The sequence below is a fragment of the Seriola aureovittata genome, chromosome 13 (genome assembly GCF_021018895.1).
Source record: "Seriola aureovittata isolate HTS-2021-v1 ecotype China chromosome 13, ASM2101889v1, whole genome shotgun sequence".
NCBI classification, from domain to species: Eukaryota; Metazoa; Chordata; class Actinopteri; order Carangiformes; family Carangidae; genus Seriola; species Seriola aureovittata.
The window spans coordinates 23,615,574-23,639,567 of NC_079376.1; the positions used below are offsets into that span (position 1 = coordinate 23,615,574).

The 23,994-nt window shown below is 43.7% G+C and overlaps 1 protein-coding gene across 2 annotated transcripts in view; it reads right to left on the reverse strand.

Annotated features, from left to right (window-relative positions):
• atp10d (ATPase phospholipid transporting 10D) overlaps positions 1-23,994 on the reverse strand; it is a 33,964-nt gene that overhangs the window by 7,443 nt on the left and 2,527 nt on the right. Inside the window, exons 2-17 of one of the 2 annotated variants that reach the window (XM_056392797.1) lie at positions 20,408-20,784; positions 18,695-18,889; positions 13,030-13,234; positions 11,777-11,862; positions 11,242-11,348; positions 10,076-10,207; positions 9,848-9,960; positions 9,106-9,358; positions 7,383-7,606; positions 5,730-5,921; positions 4,088-4,763; positions 3,881-3,987; positions 3,124-3,250; positions 2,810-2,994; positions 2,271-2,577; positions 1,515-1,591 (exon numbers count right to left, since the gene is read on the reverse strand). In XM_056392797.1, coding sequence (XP_056248772.1) covers positions 1,515-1,591; positions 2,271-2,577; positions 2,810-2,994; positions 3,124-3,250; positions 3,881-3,987; positions 4,088-4,763; positions 5,730-5,921; positions 7,383-7,606; positions 9,106-9,358; positions 9,848-9,960; positions 10,076-10,207; positions 11,242-11,348; positions 11,777-11,862; positions 13,030-13,234; positions 18,695-18,889; positions 20,408-20,694 — 3,273 coding nt within the window. In that variant the 5' untranslated portion in view covers positions 20,695-20,784. Of the gene's footprint in view, positions 1-1,514; positions 1,592-2,270; positions 2,578-2,809; positions 2,995-3,123; positions 3,251-3,880; positions 3,988-4,087; positions 4,764-5,729; positions 5,922-7,382; positions 7,607-9,105; positions 9,359-9,847; positions 9,961-10,075; positions 10,208-11,241; positions 11,349-11,776; positions 11,863-13,029; positions 13,235-15,239; positions 15,738-18,694; positions 18,890-20,407; positions 20,785-23,994 lie in introns of those variants that run through there. The other variant, XM_056392798.1, reaches the window with a different exon arrangement.

Here is a 23,994-nt window from a genome sequence, read left to right on the forward strand (position 1 = left end):
CAGGTGACACCACAGTGATACTGGCTGCTGTAATATCCCTCACAGACCATCAGTGTGTGGACATGTGTATTGCCTTCACACTATAATGTAGAAAACGACTGTGTGGACAATATTAACCTTTTAACACACAGCACTGGAACATTAGAGGTTCAAAAGTAACTGGACACATGAAGTCTCCAGCCACAGACACCATCAGACTCTCTGTATCTGCTTCACTGCGGGGGCCTTCAGCTCCTTCTGGTTGTGGGGTCTCTCTGTCTTCAGTCTGGTTTCTAGCAGGTGGACCGCAACTCAGTCGGACGGAGATCGGCTGACTGACTCGGCCAGTCCAGGATATGCTCCACCTGCTCACCCTGAAAACCTCTTTGGTTGATGAAATGTGGTCCAGTGAGTTTTGATGGATTTGTCTGAGCCTGATCCACAGACCACTCCTGTAGGCCTCTGTGTTCTGTCAGTAACAGTGAGTCAGATCCACTGGAGCCAGAACCAGTACCCGAACCATGAGGAGGATCACGAGCCATCACATCTTCCCATCATTATGACGAAGGTAGATTTTTGTCTCATCAGTCCCTAGACCTCCTCTGCTCCAGATCTCTGACAGTGTGTTTCAGTGAACCGAAACCTGGTCTCTCTCTGTTTATGAGGCACTGAGTCTTCAGAGGTTGTGGTCTTTTCTTAATCATCATCATCATCATCATCATCATCATCAGTGTGAAGGAAACATGTCCGCCTACATCCTTTCAGATTGAGACTGAAGTACGGAAGCTGAGTAAGGCCATACTTGCAAACATTTTTTATCCCGTTATCTCAGGATAACAGCTCGTTCTCCCGAGATAACTTGATATTAACAGGAGAAAATGATGTTGACTGAACCTCATACACTAAGTCGCAGTAACACTCCTTCTTAGCAACAATCCTTAGTAACTCGTTAGCTGACGAGGATCTGAAAATTATCTTGTATGAAAAGACACAGTCAGATTTCTGCTGTTGATTGAAATGTTTTCTGAAGCGTTGATCAATGTGTCGTCCTGACGTTTTCACTTTACAGCTCCGGAAGTTTCTATCTGCATCCGATCTCTGATTAACAAAGTCATTATATGAGAAAACAAGCGTTGTTATCTGGAGATAACGGGATAATTATCTCGTTATCCTGAGATAACAAAAAAATGTTTTCTCCTGATAATATCTTGTTATGTCGGGATAAGGAGCTTTGTTATCTTTGGAGTACGGCCCTTCTTGGCTTCTTTACTGAAGTACAAGGAAAATGTAACTGTCAAAATACTATACTAGTCTGGACTGTAGATGCTAATGTAACACAGATGCTAACATGACCACAGCTGAATCTCACTGGCTCTGGTAGTTTCAGAGAAGTGTAAACGAGTCCTCACTGTGCGGCTGCCTCAGCTGCAGCAGCTGGAGGAGACAGGGGCTAAGAAACTCTCCCTCCATGACGTTCATGAAGACCTGTGTGGTTTTAGTGGGCGCTCTGTCAGCACGGATGTGGTGTTCCTCACCTGCATCCCCTCCTGACCAGATATCCCGATGCCCACATCGGCCGTCTGAATCATGCTCACGTCATTGGCTCCGTCGCCTACAGGAACAAAAACATGTGTGAAATTCAATATATCACATGTGAACTGAAACATTTCATGTGTTTTGTGACTTACATGGGAAGCTGATTTTCACATTTGTTCTTCATATGATTTATATAATTCACTTGTGAAATGTTTGCATGTGAAAATGATAGTGACATATGTGCAGTGACACATTCCATGTAAAATAAATAGAAAAAAACATGTTTTCAGCTTTATATGTGAATGCCTATTTTAGATGTGAAAAAGATCAATGTTATGTTGTGATTTCACATGTAAATCAAAGTTTCATGCTAAGTATGGGTGTCACATCACACCCCAAGGGTTTCACAAGGGTTGATGTGTGGGTTTCACATGGGATTTTATATTCACACATTACACTACATGTGATTACATTCTGTGAGGGACATGAGTGTGTAAATGCTGTTTGATGATGCTTTTCTCAGCTGACAGCAGCCTCATGTGTTCTTCAGTCCACAGTTGATGACATCACATTAGACATGGATATTTATGATATTTATATATATATATATATAGATATATATAGATATATATATATATACACACACACTCAGAACAAAATCAAACACATACACAGAGATCTGTCTCTGTACTTCATTAACTACCACCATGTGGGAATCTTTCAAGCACTTTTCAGGCTGCAGACTGAGTTCTTACCCACAGCCAGGGTCATGACTCCAAGCTGGTCCCGGATCAGCCGGACCACCTGGCTCTTCTGCAGTGGAGTGGACCTGCAGCAGATGACTGCCTTACATCTGCAGCTCAGCTGTAGGAAGAGGCTCTGCTGCTCCTCCTGCAGGGCCCAGTCCAGCGTCTGTCCATCTATGACCAGGATGAAGCTTCCCACGCTGCCAGAGGACGACGACGATGACTCCTCAGTCCCTGCTGCAGCCGGCTCAGTCGCACCGTCCTCCCCACCCTGCACCTCCAGTCTGAGCTCCTCCAGAAGAGCTGCACATGCTTCCTGGTGTTAGAGAAGTCAGTGCTGTCACATAGACTCACTGTACATTAATGATGCAGCGAAGAGTTTTCAGCAGCTTTAATTTGCACTTTGTTTTTTCTGTCGCAGATTATTTTTAATTGGAAAAAATTTATTAAAAAAACTATATAACAACAGATTATAAACATAAACACAAAAACATCTCCACTTCTCCAAATAACCCAACAGCAGAGCTGCCACCCCTCAGACCACTGACCCTGCTGCCACAGTTGGCCGTCAGCAGCTGGTCGTTGGGACGCAGCAGTTTGCAGGCATAGGCAATGTTGATGGCTGTCTCCTGTTTGTCTCCAGTCAGGACCCAGACTTTGATCCCAGCCCTCTGGAGAGCCTCGATGGTCTCTGGGACTTCCTCCTGCAGCCGGTCCACAATCCCTGTGGTACCTGAACACACACACACACACACACACACACACACACACACACACACACACAGACACTGTGAGTCCTGCTGCTGCCAGCTGTGAGGTCAGTATCAGTGCTCAGGTGTGGGCTGCAGCGTGGCTCTGGTACCCAGCAGGGTCAGGTTGGTCTCCAGTCTCTGGGCCGACTCCAGCAGCAGCTCCTCTCTGTTCTCTATGCTGCTCTCTGCCAGCAGCTGCCTCTTCATCCACTCCTCGTACTCCTCCTCCTCCAGGACCTGCCAGGACACCGAGCACACAGTCACTCGCTAACCGCTCTGCTGACACGCTAACATGGTAACATGTGAGTTCAGTCCTGAGTGGACCCTGGTCCAGCTGGGTCACAGTCCACCTGCAGACAACCACACCTGCAACTACATGTAGAGGAAACTGTTCACTTCTGTGCCTGACATCAGGCCGCATCAGAAATATTAAGCTCTGCGCATGGCCCCACCCCCAAGCTGTGATTGGGCAGTTGATTATTTTTGATTTGGAGGATTAGTCTCCATCTCGAAAAGATAAAGAAATAAAAACTCCCTGCACCTCCTCAACGTGTCACTACTCATATAACACACCTCCCCACTTTGTTTCCTGTGTTGTGATTTGATTCAGTTATTAAAGGCACAAAGCTAAATAATTCCAACATGTTTTTCACTTAATACAGAGACTGTGTCACTTTATGTTGTGTTTTTTTAGACATTTAAAATCTTCCACATGATCCAGTCACATAAACATAAACGTACATATTTGTATGGGCCGGACAAATATTGAAATATATGAAATCGTTCCAATTTCTAATAGGTTTCATATATAATTTTGACATGTATGTTTTTGTTTTCAATAATCGTTGTGTCTGAGCTGTGTCTCACCTTCTTAGCGAAGCAGAGTGTGCGGAGGCCTTCTCTGGCGTAGCTGTCCAGATGTTTCTGGGTCTGATCTCTGATGTGAGTGTAGATCTCCTGAGCCTGCTCTGCACCTGAACACATCACACACACACACACACACACACACAGAGTCACACACACAGTCAGGACTGTGTGGTTTCCCTCCTCATTCATGTTCCTCCTGTTAATTACCTTTAGGTGTCTCCGACAGGTCCATGATGACTGAGTCGGCTCCCTTGGTGTAAACCACCACCTGTCCTGTGAGCGGGTGGCGGACCACCACCGACATCCTCTTCCTGTTGGAGTCAAAGGGCAGGACGTGCAGCAGCTGGACGGCCAGAGACCCGATTCCCGGCAGATCCACCAGCAGGCTCTCTGCAGAGCGCCCCCTCAAGGTGCAGCGGTACGCCCGGGCGGCGTGGACCAGAGCCGCCTCGTCGGGACTCTCTGCCTCATACAGCAGTTCATCATCAGTGTCGCTGTCAGAGTCCACTTCCAAACTGTGACTGGGCCCGTCAGGGTCTGTCCTTGCGTCGGTCTTATCGCTCTCTGTCCCCCTGTCCTCCACTTGTCCACCGTCTCCTCCCTCCTCTCTGGAGGATAAGTCCAGTTCGCGCTTCAGGTGGGAGGTTTCCAGGTTGCCTTCTTGGCTCAGTTCTGACCCGTCTGCGCTGCTGCTGGGGGCTGAGGGGACGTTGAAGGAGCCGGCCTTCCCCCAGGTGAACAGCCTGCTGGTGAAGTTTCGAGGGCTGCCTTTGATCTGGGGAGGGGAGAGGGTGGAGAGGGCGGAGAACGGAGAGAAGCTGAAGCGCTGGAACATCAGCTTGATCTCCTCCAGAGACTTGAGAGGAGTCCGAGCCGCAGGCACCTGAAGAGGAAGTGGAGGAAAAACAAAGAAGAAGAAGAAGATGGATCAGAAGAAGAACTGAGTATAGAACTGATTACACACAATAAAGGAGCTTTATTAATCCTAATGTTGCAGCAGCCACTATATTCTATATGATTGTTAAGTAGAGGAAATTCATTTCTAGTGTTCAACACAATGGGAGGGGATTTAGTGCAACAACATGTATGTATAGGCTGTAGTATTTTGATATGATGATGATATTGTTGACTATAAATTCAAGCTGTTTGTTCTTCATGACGACTCCTGACTGGATTCAAAGAGAATAAATCTATATTCATGGATTTGGGCTTCAGTGGATCAGACAGGGATTTCCTTCAGTTCTGGATCCAGTCACAAACATTAAACTGTTTCTCTGTTGTTGCTACATGTATGTGGCTCTGCTGTGGTGAAACTACAATGGTGCGTCGCTTTAGATGTTGCTGCAGCAAGGAATTGTGGGACGGCATTTCTCCTTTCTTTTGATAAAGGAAGCTCCAGTGTTTCCTATGCTGAAGGAGATGAGATAGGAAGCACTGAAGCTCCTTTCCTCCTCAGGTAGAGAAGTGGAGCAGCTCTGATCATGATGCTGCTCAGACACTTCAGCTCATTTCACTCAGTTTCAACCTTCATAAGAAAAAAAGACTTCTGGGCTGCAGCCCAGCTCTACAGCGACTGAACAATGGACTGATCTACGGTTTTCAGAGGAAGCTGATCATTGAGCCAGTTTGACCTGAGTAGATACAGTGGAGATACGAGGCTGGGTCACACCGTGAACTAGCAGCTCGTCACATGGGCCGGACATCATCATCAGCTCAGTGATGTTAAACTTTGGTGAATCAGGATGGAGAGAGGATCCTCCACCCACTGAATCAACGTAAACAAACAAACAGCTGATCCCGCTCTCAGACGTGTTGGAGGTCCTGACTGCGACTCCTGAGGCGTACTCACCGCATGTCGCGGCTGACTGGGCGAGGACACCACCACGCTGTTACAGATGGCCAGAGCAAGGAAGAAGTCGGTGATGTAGGTGAGCTCCAGGCTGGACGGAGTCCCGGAGGAGCCCTCGTTCAGAGGCAGCACAGGAGAGCAAAACCAGTTCAACTTCCTGAGCAGCTCGGGGTCCGGGACCACCTCCTTCTCCTGGACACAGACACAGAGCAGCAGGAGATCATCCATCAGGGGCAGAGCTTCAAGTAAAGGAACACATTATTCTGATGGAGCTCAATAAATGTGTTTAACGTGGTGCTCCTGGGATTTCACATCATCAGCATGAACCATCACTACTGATCAACTGTTGGAGTAAAGCTAAATCACTTTCAAGGACCAAACCTGCGAACAGTTGCTTCACGTCATAAAGAACATCAAGAAAGAAATGTGGAGAAAATAGAGATGACCTGTTAATGCTTCACCAGAGTCAACAGAGGCTCAAATTTTAAATCAGTTTCATGAACCAAATAAAGGAACTGGCCGCCCACGTCCGACTCCACAACATAAGGAGGCCAAATAATGTGTTCTCAGAGCACTTTTTATTTTAATGATAATGAACATTCAGGGGAAGACCAGGAAGAGATCGATTCACCATCTGTCTCTGTCTCTCTTTGCCTTTAACTTCCTGTTGCTGACCAAATATCATTTTCATTCTCCACTTTTTACCAAAGATGAAATGTTTCAGCGCGCTATCAGACTGAGATAATAAACAAGTATATGATGTGGTCCGACCCGGCGACAACAAAGTTCCTCTTACTGGCTTATCCCAGAGATAGACCTCAATAACAGGAGGAAAAAGCAATAAAAGGGGTTTTTAAACATTTTTTATGTTTTTAATGATCATTTTGTTTTAACGTTATTTTTATTTTTTTATTATGCATCAGTGCCTGCGACATGATATCTCAGTAACTAACTCCTTGACAGAACTTTCACTTGGACTCAAGGATGAACTGATTAGATTTTGGTGGTTAAAGGTCAAGGTCACTGTGACCTCACAAAACACGTTATAGACCATAAATCACAATTTCATTCACTAATTCAGACACAATTTAACTCAAATGTCTATAAGGATAAAACGAAGTGATGACATTTTATGTCCAAAAGCTCAAAGGTCAACTTCACTGTGACATCATAATTCTGTAATTATTCAACACTGTGACTCAGGAAGGAGAGACTGTGACCGGACTTCCTGTAACTTGGCTGGTTGGTGGAGGAGGTGATTCCAGTTTATAACGACATCTTTTCACCAAAATTGTTCTGTTTTGCAAATGATTTTTCGGCCCACTTGCAATACCGTCACATCCCACCAGTGGGCCACAGCCACTGCAGTAGATGAATCAATAGAACTTCCTGTATATTGAAAAAAATGTAACCAGGTGACCACTGCTTTTACTCATCTGAAAATCATCTTCCTCACTTCTTTCTATATTCACCCAAATCTACTCAAATCACAGCTGATACCATTATTTTAATGAACTAAAAAACATGTGTAAAAGTCCAGATACTGTAGACAGACAGATGGATGATATTAGATATGATTCCAGGAGTGTATTCACTGTGGAATCAGAGTAAACAAACTACTGTGTCTGTGCTGTAGGTGAACGTGTGTCTGACCATGCGGCCGCAGAAGGCGCTGGTCCTGGGCTGGACGTGATTGGACGGTTGGTTGTCGTCCTCCTCCTCCTCTGACTCAGCAGTGAGCGTGTGCAGAGACACGGAGCTGCGGTTGCAGCTGAGGGAATGACAGCTCACGGACTTCCCGCTGCAGCCTGACCTCAGAGTCACAGACTGACCAGCCGACCTGTTCTTCTTCTCCTCGTACACCTCCAGCCTCCGAGCTGCAACACAGACACTGACACTGAGACGCGGCTACACATAGAGGTAAAGCTAAAGACCTGCCTCTGAGAAAGACCAGGGCTGGGTGCACAAAAAACCTCAAGTTTTCTACTTAAGTATGACACTGAAGGTTTTACTTCTCTTTAGCTGAGGGAGTTACTTCAGGGTGTTGCACAGAATCTCTTAAAATCTTTCCTTAGTTAAGGAAAAAAGTTGAGGCATTTGCAGCAGTGAAAGAGATCTTACAGAAAGACATGAAACGCCTCGACTGCACCTGACCAGAAAGATCATGTAGCACAAAACTGTACAACAATCATTGGGCTGTGGAAAGTGGTTCCAGCTCTGCTGCTCAGACCTGTGGTGTAGCGTCAGTTCCTCATCGTTAAGGGTGTCTCCTGCTCATGGACTCTCTTCTTGAGATGTTTTCATTTTCTTCATTTAAGCTCGGCCATATTGCCATAGTTTTTTCCTTACTTTGGTCAATAAGGTCTTTTGTTCAACGGTTTAACTGACTTTAAGTGATTCCTTAAGTATAAAGATAAGAGAGAAAACCTTAAAAAAATTGAGTGAACATTTTAGGGAAACCTTAAGGAGAAGACTTAGAGAAGACTTGTTTTGTGCAACCGTTTTTATATTAAGGAAACCTTAACTCTGACTTTGAGGAAAATCTTAACTTAAGGTGTTTTATGCAACCAGCCCCTGTAACCTTCTGCAGGTGAGGTAAATAAAGGCCCCGTCCACTCTATGAGGAACTACAGCAGCTGAAAACTTTGTGGATCCAATGTAAATGCACCCTGATGATGTCATAGAAATTGTTCATTATTTATTTCCGGAGACTTTTATTTCCAAATGCAACATTTATTTCCATCTGTTATATTAAAATGATGGGGCGTGGTAATGTCACCGTAGCAACAGCACCAGAACACTAGTGTGTGATTCAGTGCTATATATTTATATTTACTTATATATCTCTACATATATAACCTAATTTGGTTATTTCAGGATTTATTTCACAGCTGTATTTACTGCATTTAATATCAAACAAATATCACTGAACATCTCTAGTTTGAATTATCAATATTTTTGTGACATGCCTGACGCTCAGACTGACACTCTCTTCTCCGCCTATGTGTGTCACTGTGAGTCAGATGTGAGGTGATCAGCTGATCGTTTTATTAGACACAACCTGTCACTCTGATGAGCCTACACACAAACCCCGCAGCAGACAGTTGATGTCTGTGCGGTCACCAGGTTCCTCACAGAGTTAACCATCATTTGCATCAGCTGATACGACCTGTCACTGGAGATGTTGATCATTTAACTGCTGACAGTGACATTCAGGGCCGAGGGAAGCTGAAGCTGCTGCTGCTGCTGCTGCTGCCTGTTTCCTGCTCATACACTCTCATCTTCACTCACACAGTCAGAGGAACCTCTCAGTGTTCCTGCTGGGACTCTGCTCTAATTAGATGATTCCTGTGTGAGTCACATGATCAGTTCTTACCGTTGTCCTCATGTGGATACTCCACCCCGTAGATGCTGCAGCGGCAGAACACCATCTTGTTTTCTGTCAGAGTCCCTGTCTTATCAGAGAACAGGTACTGGATCTGACCTAGGTCCTCAGTGATGTTGAGGGCCCGGCACTGGATCCTGGAGTCCAGCTGCTCGTTGTACAAGGCCAAGTCATTGTGGATGAAGTAGATCTGGCCCAGTTTCACAATCTCAATGGACACATACAGAGAAATGGGAATCAGCACCTGTTGGACAGAAATAGAGGACATGTAAAGCTGTACGCATGTAAATAAATAAAAGTAAAGCTTCATATAACCCAGACAGAAACATGTTGATGAGACTGAGAAACACAATGTCATTCATTTCAATGGGTTTAATGGATCAGAGGGGGTGACAACATCACAAAACCTAACTTTAGCCATGTCACATGTCGGCCAATCATGTGCAAGCACACATCTTGCGAATGACTCTGTTTGTTCTGTTTATTTTATAGTCACAGTGATGGTGGATTAAATGATCTGATCACCTGATAGCATATAAATGTATATAGTAGATAGTATATAATACATATATATATAAACTGCTGTGTTGTGTTTTAGTGTCTGATCAACCTTCAGACTCATGACTCTTTCGTTATCTCATCCGTATCTGAAGCAACAAACGCACATCAGTCAGATCATCATACGAGAGAAGCCAGTCCTTTAATAAGAGTGTGAAAATGGTTGACATTAGACCTGCAGCACGATGATCATGGTCCAGAAGACATAGAATCCAGCCAGGGCGGGATTCGTCTCCCCGTCGATCTGAAAGACGGGGTCTCTGAGGTTCTTCAGCCAGAGGCCGTGACCTGAAAAACACCAGGACATCAGTGCAGGTCATCACTCTGACCACCGAACACTCACTGTTGTTTTACACCATCTACAGCTGTAGTGATACTGTTCTGAAGTGAGAGCCGTCCACACCTATAGCAGCAGTCAGACACATGACGACGAGCAGGGCCACACACCACAGAACATCTGTGTTCAGACGCTTCTCCAGCCGGCTGCGCTTGTACCTCGGCCCGCTGTTGTTCATCATGGCTTTAGTCTCATGACCTAAATCACACAGTAGCACAGAGACAAGACCACATGACCGCAGATTATTACACTGGAAGAAGTGCATCAGCCAAACTGATTTCACAACTCGGGCAGCATGATAGGACATGATATTACAGAGGGCAAGACCAGTAAGCGAGTCACTCGTGAGACATGAAACGCAACAGTAGTGCTGATTTATGTTAAACTACATGAACTTGTTAGACAAGACGGGTCACTGCACAATAGGCTAAAGTGCTTCACATACAAGAAGAAATTTTAAAAAAGCAGGAAGTAATCAGTTCAACACATAACAACATATAGAAAATAATGATAAATATAATGGATAAATGTAACAACAGATAAAAGAAGTAACAGAGAAATAATTCAGAAAAAGCCATGTGTCTGTTCCAGAGAGGTGGAGCCCTGTCCCTTTTGCTCTTCAGCCTTGACTGGGGAACAGCTAACAGCTAACAGCTAACAGCTAACAGTTACGAGGGACTTATCTGAGGATCTAAAGCTATGTGCTGGTGGGTAACGGTTTAGTGGCTCAGGCAGGAAGCTCAGTGCCATTCAGGGCCTCAATAGTCAAGAGTTGAATATGCTCACTGTCCTAGTTCTTCTGTTACTTCTCCACACACTCTTCCTCACTGATAAGTCTGTTTTGTAATCCAGGCAACAAAAGCATTGTAAAGGAGTGTCAGACTGAACATGAACCGAACAGAGCGGCTCAGTTCCGCATGACGTCCATTCAAAGATTTAAGTGGAAGTGAAATTGAGACAAAGATCTGTCTGGGCAAGTTCACGAAGGTAAAGAGAGACTGGAGCGACACAACAGAGAAAGCTGTGATTCCTCTGTACAGTCATCACTCTGTCTGTTTGTGGTGAACGCACAGCACAACAGTCCTGGGGGGGTCACAGTGAGTCACTCTAAAGCACCCTGAGAGGACAGCTGCTGGTTCTGACATGGAAAAACAAACTCCCACCACACAGAGAGCTGCAGCGAGGTGAGCAGTTAGGACAGTGTCCTCGTCAGTAACCGTCAGGGCTCTTACCAGCATAGACCACGATGCCCATCACATTCTCAGTGTTGCGGATGGTACAGCTCCTCAGCAGGAGGTTGCTGTTATGGAGGCCGACGCGAACCCCACTGGAGTGCTCCCTGTGGAACACACACACACACACACACACGGTTTATATTTGATGATTTCCTGTTTCACAATATGAATTTTGTCTCCGTAGACTAGAGCTTGTTTTAACATAAAGGTGATCAAAGTCTAAAACTACATTAACGTTTTCACAATGTTTCACAATCCGAGTTACAAAAAGAGCTAATATGATGGAAAGTATCAGCATAATACTGCCATCATTATCAGTGTGTTAGATGGTCAGAGTTGTTTTTAAATGAACACGTTGGGAAATAAATAGCCAGAGCCATGTTTACTTTAATTTCTACAGTGTGTAAAAAGGGAAGTGGTCTGAAGACTTCCTGAAACCACTGTACTTGTCAGCCTGGTGGGTTTTTGCTGACTTTGCATCCACTTCCTCTGTTGCAGAGATTGAGGGGAAATGACAGTGTGCAAAACTCACATGTAACCTCTGAACCTGCTGAGGTCATTGTTGGGGTTCTCACACTCGATACGACTGTGGAAGCTCTCAGGGGTGAACTCTGCTCCCTGAAAACGCACACGCACGCACGCACACACGCACGCACGCACACTTAATTAGGCACACAGCTTTATTATCATCTTTATTATGTCTAACCGTGGTGTTTATGGCAGCACAGAGAAGCTGAAATCGCTGCTGATTGTGTGTTATCGTCACACACTATAAAGAGTTGTGTTTATGACATTGTGGATGGAAACGGAGGCAGATGTTTTTTACCTTTAACCATTATATATATATAAAGCTTCTTGTATATGAAGTCCTTATTTTCCTACATAATAGAGCTGCACAAGACACATAGACATTTATTCAAAGTATTAGATGTTTGCTTGTCAGTAAAGTAAATGCAGTCTGAAAGACAACTACTACAAAGTCCACCCTCTTAAGACAAACGTCGCAGTATCATTTACACTAAATCATGAGCCAGCGAGTGGGAGAAGCTTTCACATCAGCCTCTGACCTGTGACCCTCAGTTACAGATATTTTGATCACAAATGTTAACCTGCTGGATTCCTGGGTTTCCCTGGTTACAGAGGAACTACAACTGTTTGCAGTTTCTTGGGGAGGATCACTGCTTATGTGGATCCAAATTCTGATAAACTGTTCAAGTGATGTCACTGGTCACTCCTCATCTGTTTGAGGCTAGTAGCTAATGTAACCTTTAGCCGCTAGCATTAACATCCCTGAATCTCTGGTATACATGTCACAAGAGACTACTCAGGAAGAATACACACGGCCCTACCAGGGGTTTATATGTGAAATCCCTCCACAAATTAAAACAGTATGTTTCGGATATACAGTGTATCTCAAGACTGGTTGAGAAGAGGTAACTATTTAATAAATCTACTGCTGGTGGCTCGTAAAAAGAATCTGAACAGGAAGTGGTTATCAAGGGAAACCCCATTTTATAAATGCATTGATGGAAATTCCAATGGACAGTCCTATAAGCCTGGTTCTATTATAACAAATCAATCATTTTTTGTAGAGAAAAGACAACTCTCTTTTTCTTTTCTTTATGTGTATGTATGTATGTTCAGTCAGATTTATGACAAACATAAATATATGTCATCTACATTCAGTTTGAAATGTGAAATATAGTGTATGGAAAAGTCAGTGAAAGTGACAGAGGAGGTGAACAGGTGCAGATTTTCCACATACTGATCCACTTCCTGTATTACCTGCAGCGGGAGGTCTGACACCACCTGTCTCTGCTTCAGGTTGGTCTCTCCGTCCAGGTTGGCGGTCTCGATGTAACACACCCCTCGGGGGTCGGAGGAGTAGAGCAGCAGCATGTCAGCGGGGATGATCTCGTTACAGGACAGACGCACAAAGTCTCCCACCTGCACATCCTTCCAGCGGCGCTCAGTGTAAGCTCTCTGCTCGCTGTGGACGAGGAGAGGGGACAGCAGTCACATGACTGGGGACTACACAACCTCTGGTGAACATCAGGTTACAGCGTAGATTAAAGGACGCAGAGAGGTCGCAATATCAAGCTATTTTGTGTTATTTCACTTTATTGTAGAGAACTCAGAGAAGATGCCACCGGCTGCTGGAAATACACAGTGTTGCTCTAGGCTGAGAAACACTGCACTGTCCAGCTGAGTACATTAATATTAACAATCTAATATTGGGATATCTAATAATTTTACATTTACATTTACTCATCTGTCAGATGCTTTTATCCAAAGTGAAGGAGATGAGGTAAAGAGGTGCAGGTAAAGTTCACAGTAAGAGCTCGTTAGACATGTGAGGGTGTCAGAGGTGTTAGAGGAGTTGCTCTCTGAAGAGAGGAGTCTTCAGCAGATTCCTGAAGACAGAGAGTGACGCTCTGCTCTGATACTTTAGACTTTAGTAGCTTGTTCCACCATCAGGGAACCACAGACCAGAACAGACTGGACTGAGACTGTCTTGTGTGCCGGACCACACGGAACACAGTGGCTGAAAAGCGTGAGGCTGAATAATTGAGTTCAAGCGGATGGAGCAGACCCAGAAGTCACTCTGAAGGCGGCATTAATGACTTGACTTTGATTCAGGAGGTCATGGGTAGCCAGTGGAGGTCAACGAGTAGCATGTGACATGTGACCTTTTAGGCACAGTAATTTTACTGTTGATACTTTCAATACATTTAGCATTTAGACGTATGTGTTTCTAATTCTAATGCAGTATTTCTACACTGTACTTTTACTTAGCTGATTACAACCAGCAGCTTTAATCATCTGAGTATAACCAGTAGCTGTAATCAGCTGATTACAACCAGCAGCTTCCATCAGCTCACTGAACACAGATCTGTGTGACTTCATCTTCAGTGACCATCAGTTAAACATGTAAACAGACTCTTTCAGCTGAGACACATCATCATAACTCTTGTAATAATTTATGTGTGAGGATGAATGAGAGTGAAACACTATATTAACACTAAACTGTATAACCTTTCATTGTCACAGTAAGTCATGTGTCTGGAGACTGTATGGGACTGTTTGAAACCAGTTGGATGTTGTGAGGGTGTAAGGTCAAGACAGAATCTGCTCTCTTCAGATCAGATATAAATAAAACGGCCCCTGGTTATTTGCACACAGTGATACGGCCTGTGGTTAATTATTATAAGCCAACACCCTTTCCAGGCAGTGACTGTGATACATCAGACCAGAGGAAACACCGCACCTGTACAGTCATGTGACATCATGAGGTCACTGTGATTGACTACTACAACCACAGCACGGATATAATGTGGTGCAGACAAGCCAAGATTTAAATCAGGTTTATTTTTGATGTCTGAAAATACAGTCACACTGAAAATAAAACTGAAACTACATTATTAAAAAGCCTTTAACAGTAAATATTTACCAGACACCAGATGAGGAAATTTTTAGTTGTAGAACCAATGTGACACGTTACATTAACCAGACTTTTGTAATACTTCCTGTCACATCGGCCACAACTGAAGTTCACTGATGGACTGGCTGCTGTTCTTCACTCGTCATGACTGGACGTCTTGATCTGAACTGTTTTGACCACCCACAGTTTAACAAGACAGAAACCAGACAAAGTTACTTTCTCTGTGACTCTGTTTCACTGTAGCTTATATGTACTTTATTTATTTATTCAGTGTTTTGTCCACAGATTTTTTATTTTATTTTTATTTTTATTTTTTTTTTATAAATTGAGCTTAAAGGTTCATTCTTTACCTTGGAAACTGTAGAAAAAGAATGTGACTCAAGGTCCACTCCTCTAAGTGGTTCGTCAAATGTTTTGTGTTGAGTTTAATTCGTTCATTCTCATTTGTGGAAACAAAGGAGAACAGAACTAAAAACCTTGGACCACCTCTTCTAACATGAAAGAGAATTCAGCCGCAACAATGAGAGACGATGGCGTTTGCTGCTACATCAACCAACCTGCTGTAAACATGGCAGAGGATTCTGTTGATCAGGTGATCTGACCTAAACCTGCAGTAGTCCTCCAGGACGTCCTTCACAGCCGTCACCAACAGCACCAGGATGATGGGAACCAGAGCGATCTCTGGCTCGAAAGCTTCCACCACTGGGACGAAGTTGAGAGCAGCGAGGAAGATGAAGTAGATGTTGGCTGAGCGGTGGAGCTGCTCGAACAGGTTCCTGGGCAGGAAGGAGAGCAGGGAGTACTTGGTGGTCCGGATCTTGTTGCTCTTATAGAACTTCAGGAGTCGACTCAGCTCCTCATCCTCTGTAGACGAAGGTACCACCGTCCTCTTCTTCAGCAGCTGCTTCTTCTTGGCAGAGCTGAACATGAGTCCAGGTTCCTGGGGGGTTCAGGTCCACCTGCCAGTCTATGTCTCCACCTATAGAAGCCTTACCTACCTGTTGTTCTCCAGGTGTAATCCTGATCTCATTCCTTCCTCCATGTTCCTGCCGTGCTTCTTCGAACTGACCGTTGAGATGAAGATGGGAGTGAGGGCTGAGTGGATCATTAACCATCTGGTCTGTGGTCTTTGGCACTCCTCTACAGGCCCTGGCGCTGTAAGTAAACTCAAGGTTCAGGTTTTACAACCTCCTCAGAGACAGGTTGTGTAATACGATGTAGGACAAAGGAGGGTCAGGAAAGCAGCAGACTGGGCTGTCACTAACTTCATGATGGTCCTTCAAATTCGTGTTAGAAAACTGAACAGCATGCTCTGATGAAGACTGGTCGGACCTGATGAAGGATGAAAGCAGCCAAATACAAAAGAGGTCCTTGAAAAAAACCTGATCCAGAGTCCAGGAGACCTGAGACTGGAGCAACAGTTCACCTTTCAGCCTCACAATGACCTGAAGCTTAAGGACAAGTCTCTGACTGTCCCAGAGTGTCCCGGCCTAAACTGAGAGGATCGGTATCAGGAAGATAAACTGTCCAGATCCAGGTTCAGAGCTTGTAGAGAAGACTGAAGCTGGAACTGCTGCTGAAGGGGGTCCTACATACAACTGGATTAAGGCTCTGAAGACTTTTGTAAATGAGAGATTTTACTTTTTGATTCTTAATACATTTTAAACACATTTTTAGTTTGTCATTATGGGTTATTGGTTGTTGATTGATGGGCAGTTTTATATATTTACAGTTGAACCCGATGGTCTCTGAGGTTCCTGTGTGCAGATGAAGCGTTCAGGAGCTACTTTCTCTGAGCGGCTTTTTATTTTCATCACAGTGTGGTGTTTCTGTTGTTGAACCACTTTCTCTACAGACTGCCGTGCAGCTACAGTTTCACAGTACAGCAGCTTCTCAAACGCTGACAGGAAGTACAGGTTTAATTTGGGACTCAACGTTTTCCTCAGTTTAGAAGAACTGTGAGGTTTAGAAAAAGACGGTGGTTTGAGATGTAAGTTTTGAATGTTACAAGACCGTGACTCATGATGTTGTTTTACATACCGCAGAGTGGCTGTGATGGTGAAATGGAAACATGCAGATGTGGAGAAGGAGGTAGAAAACACCAGAAAGTGGAAGTAGTCAGGATGCGTTGTTTTTCTGGTCCAGCACAGAACACAATCAAAAACAGGAGAAAATACAGGAGCTGTTGCGCTGTGTTTTCTCACTGTGCTGATGGGATCTGGTCAGACAGTGGGTTGGGATTTTATTTGTCCAGGTCTCTTGAGCTTATTGTGTTGCTACTCCTACCACTATAGAAGAACTATCCTCAGCATGGAGCTGTCGTTGTTGGGGTCGGATGCTGGGGAAGCGGAGATGCTGCAGTTTAAAGTTGATTTAAAATTGCTGTCTCATCAGAAGCTGCAGTTTAAACTGAGTCTGTGCTTCTTAATCACCACAAGAGGTCATCATACCTGAGGTTTAACTTCTGACTGCTGACGTCACGTTTGAGCTTATGAAGACAACTATATCGTAAATTCAATACTGTGTTGTTACAGAGGTCAGTTCACGACAAACATGAACTAATGTCCAGTACCTGCACACCTGAGTCCACACAGAGCAGACACCTGGGAGCATTTCACAGGTGACACCTGAGGCTGGATCTCACAGAGGAAAATCTTATGAGTCCCACTGTGATTTAACGTGAGCTAATGCTTTTGAAATGTTTCTGATCCTGCAGTACAGAGACAGAGGTAATACTGTAGGAGGTTCAATAAAGTGCTGTAAAAAATACAGGCTGATAAAAATGTATTTCTGGGATAATCATGAGTGAAACTAGACCAAATATAAAACACAATATATATAGATAGAATATTCATGTAGAACACAAACTGTCTAGCCTGTTAAATATATAATAATTATGTGGTAATGTGAAGAAACTGCCAAGAAATAACAGTCAAGTAAAATCAGTATAATAACAACTTGTTCTAGTATAATTACTGGGAGTTACTGTAAAACACTGGGTGATTATAAGCAGAATAAAGAGGGTTGGTCAGTATAGTATCATCCACATACAAGGCTACCATTTATATCAGTGGCATTAATATCCCTTATTGCATTGTACAGACAGGCTGTTAGCAGGTGATACCAAGTCTCATATATTACCCATCAGCATGTCAACATTGTTGTCGCACAAAATAAAACACAGCAACCAGTTTCCTCCACATAGCCAAGTACTTTCAGTGTAATGAACATAATGTATTTGTAATTTCCACAGTCTGACCTTCCAATAAGCCGAGAGGAGTGGTAGCTACTGACACTGTTGTGAACAGCAGATGTGGCGGCTGGAAATGTCACCGTGGTTAACCCATGATCGCCTTACTACTGTCTGTAAAGTGAAGTGTGCGTTGTTTCTTAGAAATATATGGGTAGTTAACAAGAACTTTCACCGTAGTTTCTTCTCCATGGCCTGTAAAGTGGAACGTGAACATACTGATAATTTCCTTGTGATAGAGGATGATATGACAGCGGTCATGAATTTTTAAACTGTTATCTCTTGGTAATTTCTTCACATTACTCCATAATTACTACATAATTAACGGCCTGTAAATTAAAGGCTTACCAAACTCTGTCCTCAGTAGTTAGTAATGTGTTCACTGAACTGGAGAATGTAAAAGACAGTTCCCTCAACACTTTCTGAGCCACATGTCAATAAATCAAGTCCATCAGATGAACCTGTCAACAGTTTGAATAACCAATCAGATCTCATTTAGCGTGTAGCTATGAATCCCTGTATGTTCTACTGCTGAGATAGACACACGCTAAACAACCCACTGACTGAACCAGTATGTGTCCGTGTGCTCCTCTGTCTAAAACATATTCATCATGGTGGTGCAGTTCAGCTAGTTGCTATCATACCTGATGTCTCACTGCTAACCAGGATCCATCTATGAGCTCTGAGTCTACGTTCCCCTAGAGGCTGAGGTTAGCACTGTCGCTAACCGCGGACGTCAGAGACAGAGGGTCACTCACCCACAGAAGACTCGTGCCACATTGCTGTTGACTTTCTTGTCGAACAAATACCGCCTGTAGTCCTCCAGGGCGTCCTTGATGGCGATAACGGTGAGAACCACCACCAGAGGGATCATGGTAATCTCCTTCTGAAAGGCTTCAACTACCGGCACCCAGTTCAACAACGCCAGGAACAGGAAGTAGAGGTTGGCAGCCCTGCAGAGGAGAGACCAGGGAGCCTCATTTATAACCATCGTGTATGCACAAACAGATACACCCGTCTTCACTGGTGGTCCTGGATTACTGCTATCAAATGGCTCAGTTAAGTCTGGGTTTACTGATCCAGGAGAGGTAAGGAGGAAAGGAGAGGAGAGGAGAGGGGAGAAGAGGAGAGGAGAGAAGAGGAGAGGAGAGGAGAGGAGAGGGGAGAAGAGGAGAGGAGAGAAGAGGAGAGGAGAGGAGAGGAGAGGAGGAGAGGAGAGGAGAGGAAGAGGAGAGGAGAAGAGGAGAGGAGAGGAGAGGAGAGGAGAGGAGAGGAGAGGAGAGGAGAGGAGAGGAGAGGAGAAGGGAGGAGAGGAGAGGAGAGGAGAGGAGAGGAGAGGAGAGGAGAGGAGAGGAGAGGAGAGGAGAGGAGAGGAGAGGCTTTAAAACCAGAGTGGGCACATGGAAATCCTGAAACACCTCAATGAATCTACTGACCCTTAACCAGACCTATGACTCTATTACTGTAAGTTTGTCCCAGTCAGGTTCCTGTAGGAACGATGATTGGTCAGCAGGGTCAGCTGTCAGGTTTGATCTGATCTTCTGTTAGATTAGGCTGTCAGGTTTCTACTTAAGTATGACACTTAAGGTTTCATTTCTCCTTAGCTGAGGGAGTTACTTCAGGGTGTTGCACAGAATCTCTTCAAAGGTTTCCTTAGTTAAGGAAAACACTAAGGCATTTACAGCAATGAAAGAGATTTCCGTTTCCAAGGAGACCATGGTTGTGTCTGAAATCACTATATATTGAGCTCATCTGCAAAATGAAAACACACTTTGGGACACTACTCGGGTCTTTTTCTCCACACCATTTTTCTGTCTTTCAGCATAAGCGCAATGCATGATGGTATATATTGCTTGGTTAGTGACCATCAGTACTCCACTTTTCATGATGCATTGTGGGATATTATGAGTCCACTAAGTAGATTATAATAAGTGTGTGGACTATGGTGGACTATAGGGAGTAGGGAGTGATTTCAGACACAGCCCATTTGTTTGCTTTAGCATTAGCATTTGTGATACCGATTGTTGGAGCTTAGGTTACCATGGTAATCTACCTGTTGTTAAAAGTTGGCCTAGATCCCAGTGTTATCCAACTATAATTGAGTTAAAGATACTGTACACCTCAGACGGGCAGTGTATCAGGAGGAAGGTCATAGAACTGCACAACACACTGATAAACAGGTTTAGCCTGCATGAACATAATCTACAGAGAAGTGAAACGTTTGTATGGGTGATCCATCACTGTGGAAACTAAAGACTACCAGGAGAAACCCAGTCTAAGATGTAGAGCACTGCATTCTTTGCAGGGACGTGAGCTATGCAGGTCTGGTTCTGTGTGGTCCTTTCATACATAACTAAAACATTTCAGTTTAATTAATACATTGTAGTCCTACATTGATACCATTCTCATCTCAAAGGGACAAATGATTATATGAAATTATTTTGTGTTATTTGCCGAAGTACTTATCTGACCTGTGGAACTGCTGGAAGAGGTTCATGGGGATGAAGGTCAGGAACCTGTACTTGGTAGTCCGGATGGCGTTGCCCTTGTAGCCTTTGCAGACAGCTTCGTACTCGTGTTGGTGAGGTCCATGTCGGGCGAACACTGTTCTCCTCTTCCCACTGCCTCTGTGTGGAGAGCGGTGGGCATCCGGGGAGTTTTTGGTGGACAGGCCATCGGCGGGAGAGTACCAGCCTCGCCCCGAGTCTTCTCCCAACAGCGCCCGACAGCGGTGGCGCACCCAGTGGAGCCGCTCCATCTACACAGCTGGGCTGTGAGAGAGGCTGGGCCCCCTCCTCTGTGGCCTGCTTCTCTGTGCTCCACGCCAGACTTTCAAAATGTCCTCCTCCTGCAGAGAGAGGACCATGAAGTTTAAAGGATCAGTCTACTGTTTATGTATATTTTTCTTATTGTCGATAAATCCCATGAAAAGACTCAACCAAACCAACAATGAGTCTCTTCCTTAATACTTTTTGACACACTGTCTGTTAGTAGTAAAATAATAAAATAAAAAAACAAAATGATGCGGCTCATTGATGTGTTTTATACAGTCCATTCAGAATGTCTTCAGACCGCTTCACTTTGTTCACTTGTTATGTTGCAGTTTTCCCCCATCAATCTACATTGATCCTATTTGATCCAAATCTCTCTTGAAAAACATATCAACAATATTACAAAGAAAGGATATTTCCATTTACAAGTGTTGCCAAGATCTGTCCCATTCTACCCCATGCTGATGCTGAAACAGTTGTTCTTGACTTGACTATTGTAACACCCTCAGGTTTACCCCAAATCAACTTTTAGCAAATTACAACATGTACAAAACACTGCTACTAGAACATTATACTATTATACAAAATAAATGAAACATCAGTCAGTGGCAGGGCTTCCTCCTACCAAGCCTCTCTTCTATAATATCATCCAGATCTGAGAAGCTAGCTCAGCTGACTCATTCAAAAGTAAACTCCAACATCTATTCACATCAGCCTTTCACCTCATTTAGTCTGACCTAAGTACAGTTAAACTACTGCCATCCAGCTTATCTGCATGAATCAAGGAAAGTATAGGCTAATCATTAACTAGCTGGGCCCTATTATTACCAGTATTAGAGCCAATGCATATTCATCTTTTATCAATTAAGTCACAAAATGAATGGCTTCTAAGAAAGAAAACCTTAATTCAAAACATCCTCTGAATATCTATGATGGCTATTATGTCATATTATGGGTCTTGAGATGCAACAGGTGAACATGGGAGGGAGACCGAGTGCTCATTAGGATTGGTTAGATGGCCGTCAGTCTACCTCTGCAACAGAGGGAATGAGTAGGAAAGAGTTAACATTAGTGCTCTTTCCACCTCTGGAGACAATTCTTAAAGTAAAGGAACAAAGTTTGATGCTGAACTCACAACGATTCTTGTAGACTGGTAAGTAAACAGCTGCTAATGCTAACGTACAAATAGCTCCTTTAACTGTTTAGTTGCATTAACCATGGTATTCCCCTAACTTTAACCATACTTTAGTTGACATGCACATATTGTATAGAAAAAATGGTGGAGTAAACATTGTGGGTGGATGTTAGAAAAATGTTGTAGTACAGGGTTCTGCAGGTTCTGTGGGATCAGAGAGGTCCGTTATTAGTGTCACACCTGGTGACGGGATTGCAAAGAAGACTAAGCTGGTAAGCCTACAGTCAATGGAAGACACACCTTGCATAATGATTGATTGTCAGCTCTATTGAACTGCCTACAGACTGTCCATGTCTGAGTGCCGGGGCCTTCCCTACAACTTGAACTCATACAGGAATGTACATATACTATGAAATAGCTAACAGGCTAATGTTTGAGCATACAATGCTTGACACAGCAGGCCTCCTCTCTCCGGTATGTAACCTCCAGCGATTGTGTGAGGAAGACTTTCTGACCTCACTGTTCTCAGAACCTCAGGCAGAGGAACCAGGAAGTGTAACAACAACAGGACATGTGAGTGACACATCGTCTACTGCAGCTGGTCTGACAGAGACACCTGACCTCACACTGCTTCACTCTAAGGGTTAACATTACACACAGGCAGAAGCAGGTACTGTACATTGTAGGACATGGTGGGTAATTTCAACACAAGTTTGTTCACCTTCAAGTTGACAATCAACCTTCCATTTTCAAAAGTGTCCAAATGGTTTAATAAAATACAAAAACAAAAGACATGAAATTATTTTTTAGCAACTTAAAGTAAGTAAAGTTTATTTCTAAACCACATTTAAACACTTAAGCTTAAGCTGACCAAATGTTGTACATAGGATATTAAAATAAAAGCAAAAGTAACTAGAATAATTTCCTCATGGTCTTCTGCCTCCGCCACTCAGACTACTTTCAGGTTTCATCCCTGTTTATATAGTCAAGTAAAATATTAACCAGTTGTTTGAAATGTTGTCATAGTTGCTGTGTGAAGTCTTGAGTTATTCCTAAAAAGTGTTTTGTGAGGTCACACTGACCTTGAACGTTGACCACCAAAATCTAATCAGTTCGTCCTTGAGTTCAGGTGAACATTTGTACCAAATTTGAAGAAGTTCCTTCAAGGTGTTACTGAGATATTGTGTTTTGTTTTTTGTTTTTTTTTTAGATATCGTGTTCACAAGGCCAAAACCATTTTGTGAGGTCACCAAGACCTTGACCTTTGACATTTGATCACCAAAATCTAATATGTTTGAGTCCAAGTGAATGTTTTTGTGCCATATTTGAAGAAGTTATGTCAAGGCGTTACTGAGATGTCATGTCCACGAGAATGGGACAGGCACACGGGTCTGGCTGTCACCGGCACAGAGGCATAAACACACAGAGAAACACAACAACTACAACAACAACAACAATACACAGTCAGGGACATTGAATCAGATAAAAGATCATAGTGAGCCAAAAAGACCAGGGAATAAAATGTGTCTTTAGCCTGGATTTAAAATCGGAGATGCAGGGTGCACATTGGATTTCAATTCGCATCTGGTTCTAGTTTAGTTGTGACCATGGGACACACAGGAGAGATTTGTTGTCAGATCTAAGAGACGTAAAAGATGAGTGCCAGTGAATAAGGTCTGTGATATATGACAGGGCCTGATCATTTAGAGCCTTCAAAACAGTCAGCAATTGCCTTCTAAAATCAATAGGGAGCCAATGAAGAGAAGCTAGGACTGGGGTGATATGTTTGCACAGTGAACCATCTGCAGACGAGTTAAGACTGGGGGTGGCTCAAGTATAAGGAGTTACAATAGTCCAGTCGTGATGTAATGAAGGTGTGAATTACTTTTTTTATATCATGGAAAGAAAGAATTGCGTGCTTGAGTTTGGAAATGATTGTGAACTGATAGAAACACAGTTTAACAACAGAAGTGATGTGTTTGTGAAGAAGTGAAATAAAAAGTTCTGGATTCTGGGCGACCTGGCCTGGAATGAAATATGTTCCGGATATCCAAGTGCAAATATTCAACAGAACAAATAAGCTGCCAAAGGTTTTATTTGAAGGACTAATTCAAAGTCAGGATGAACAGTACAAGAAGTAATGTTCAAATAA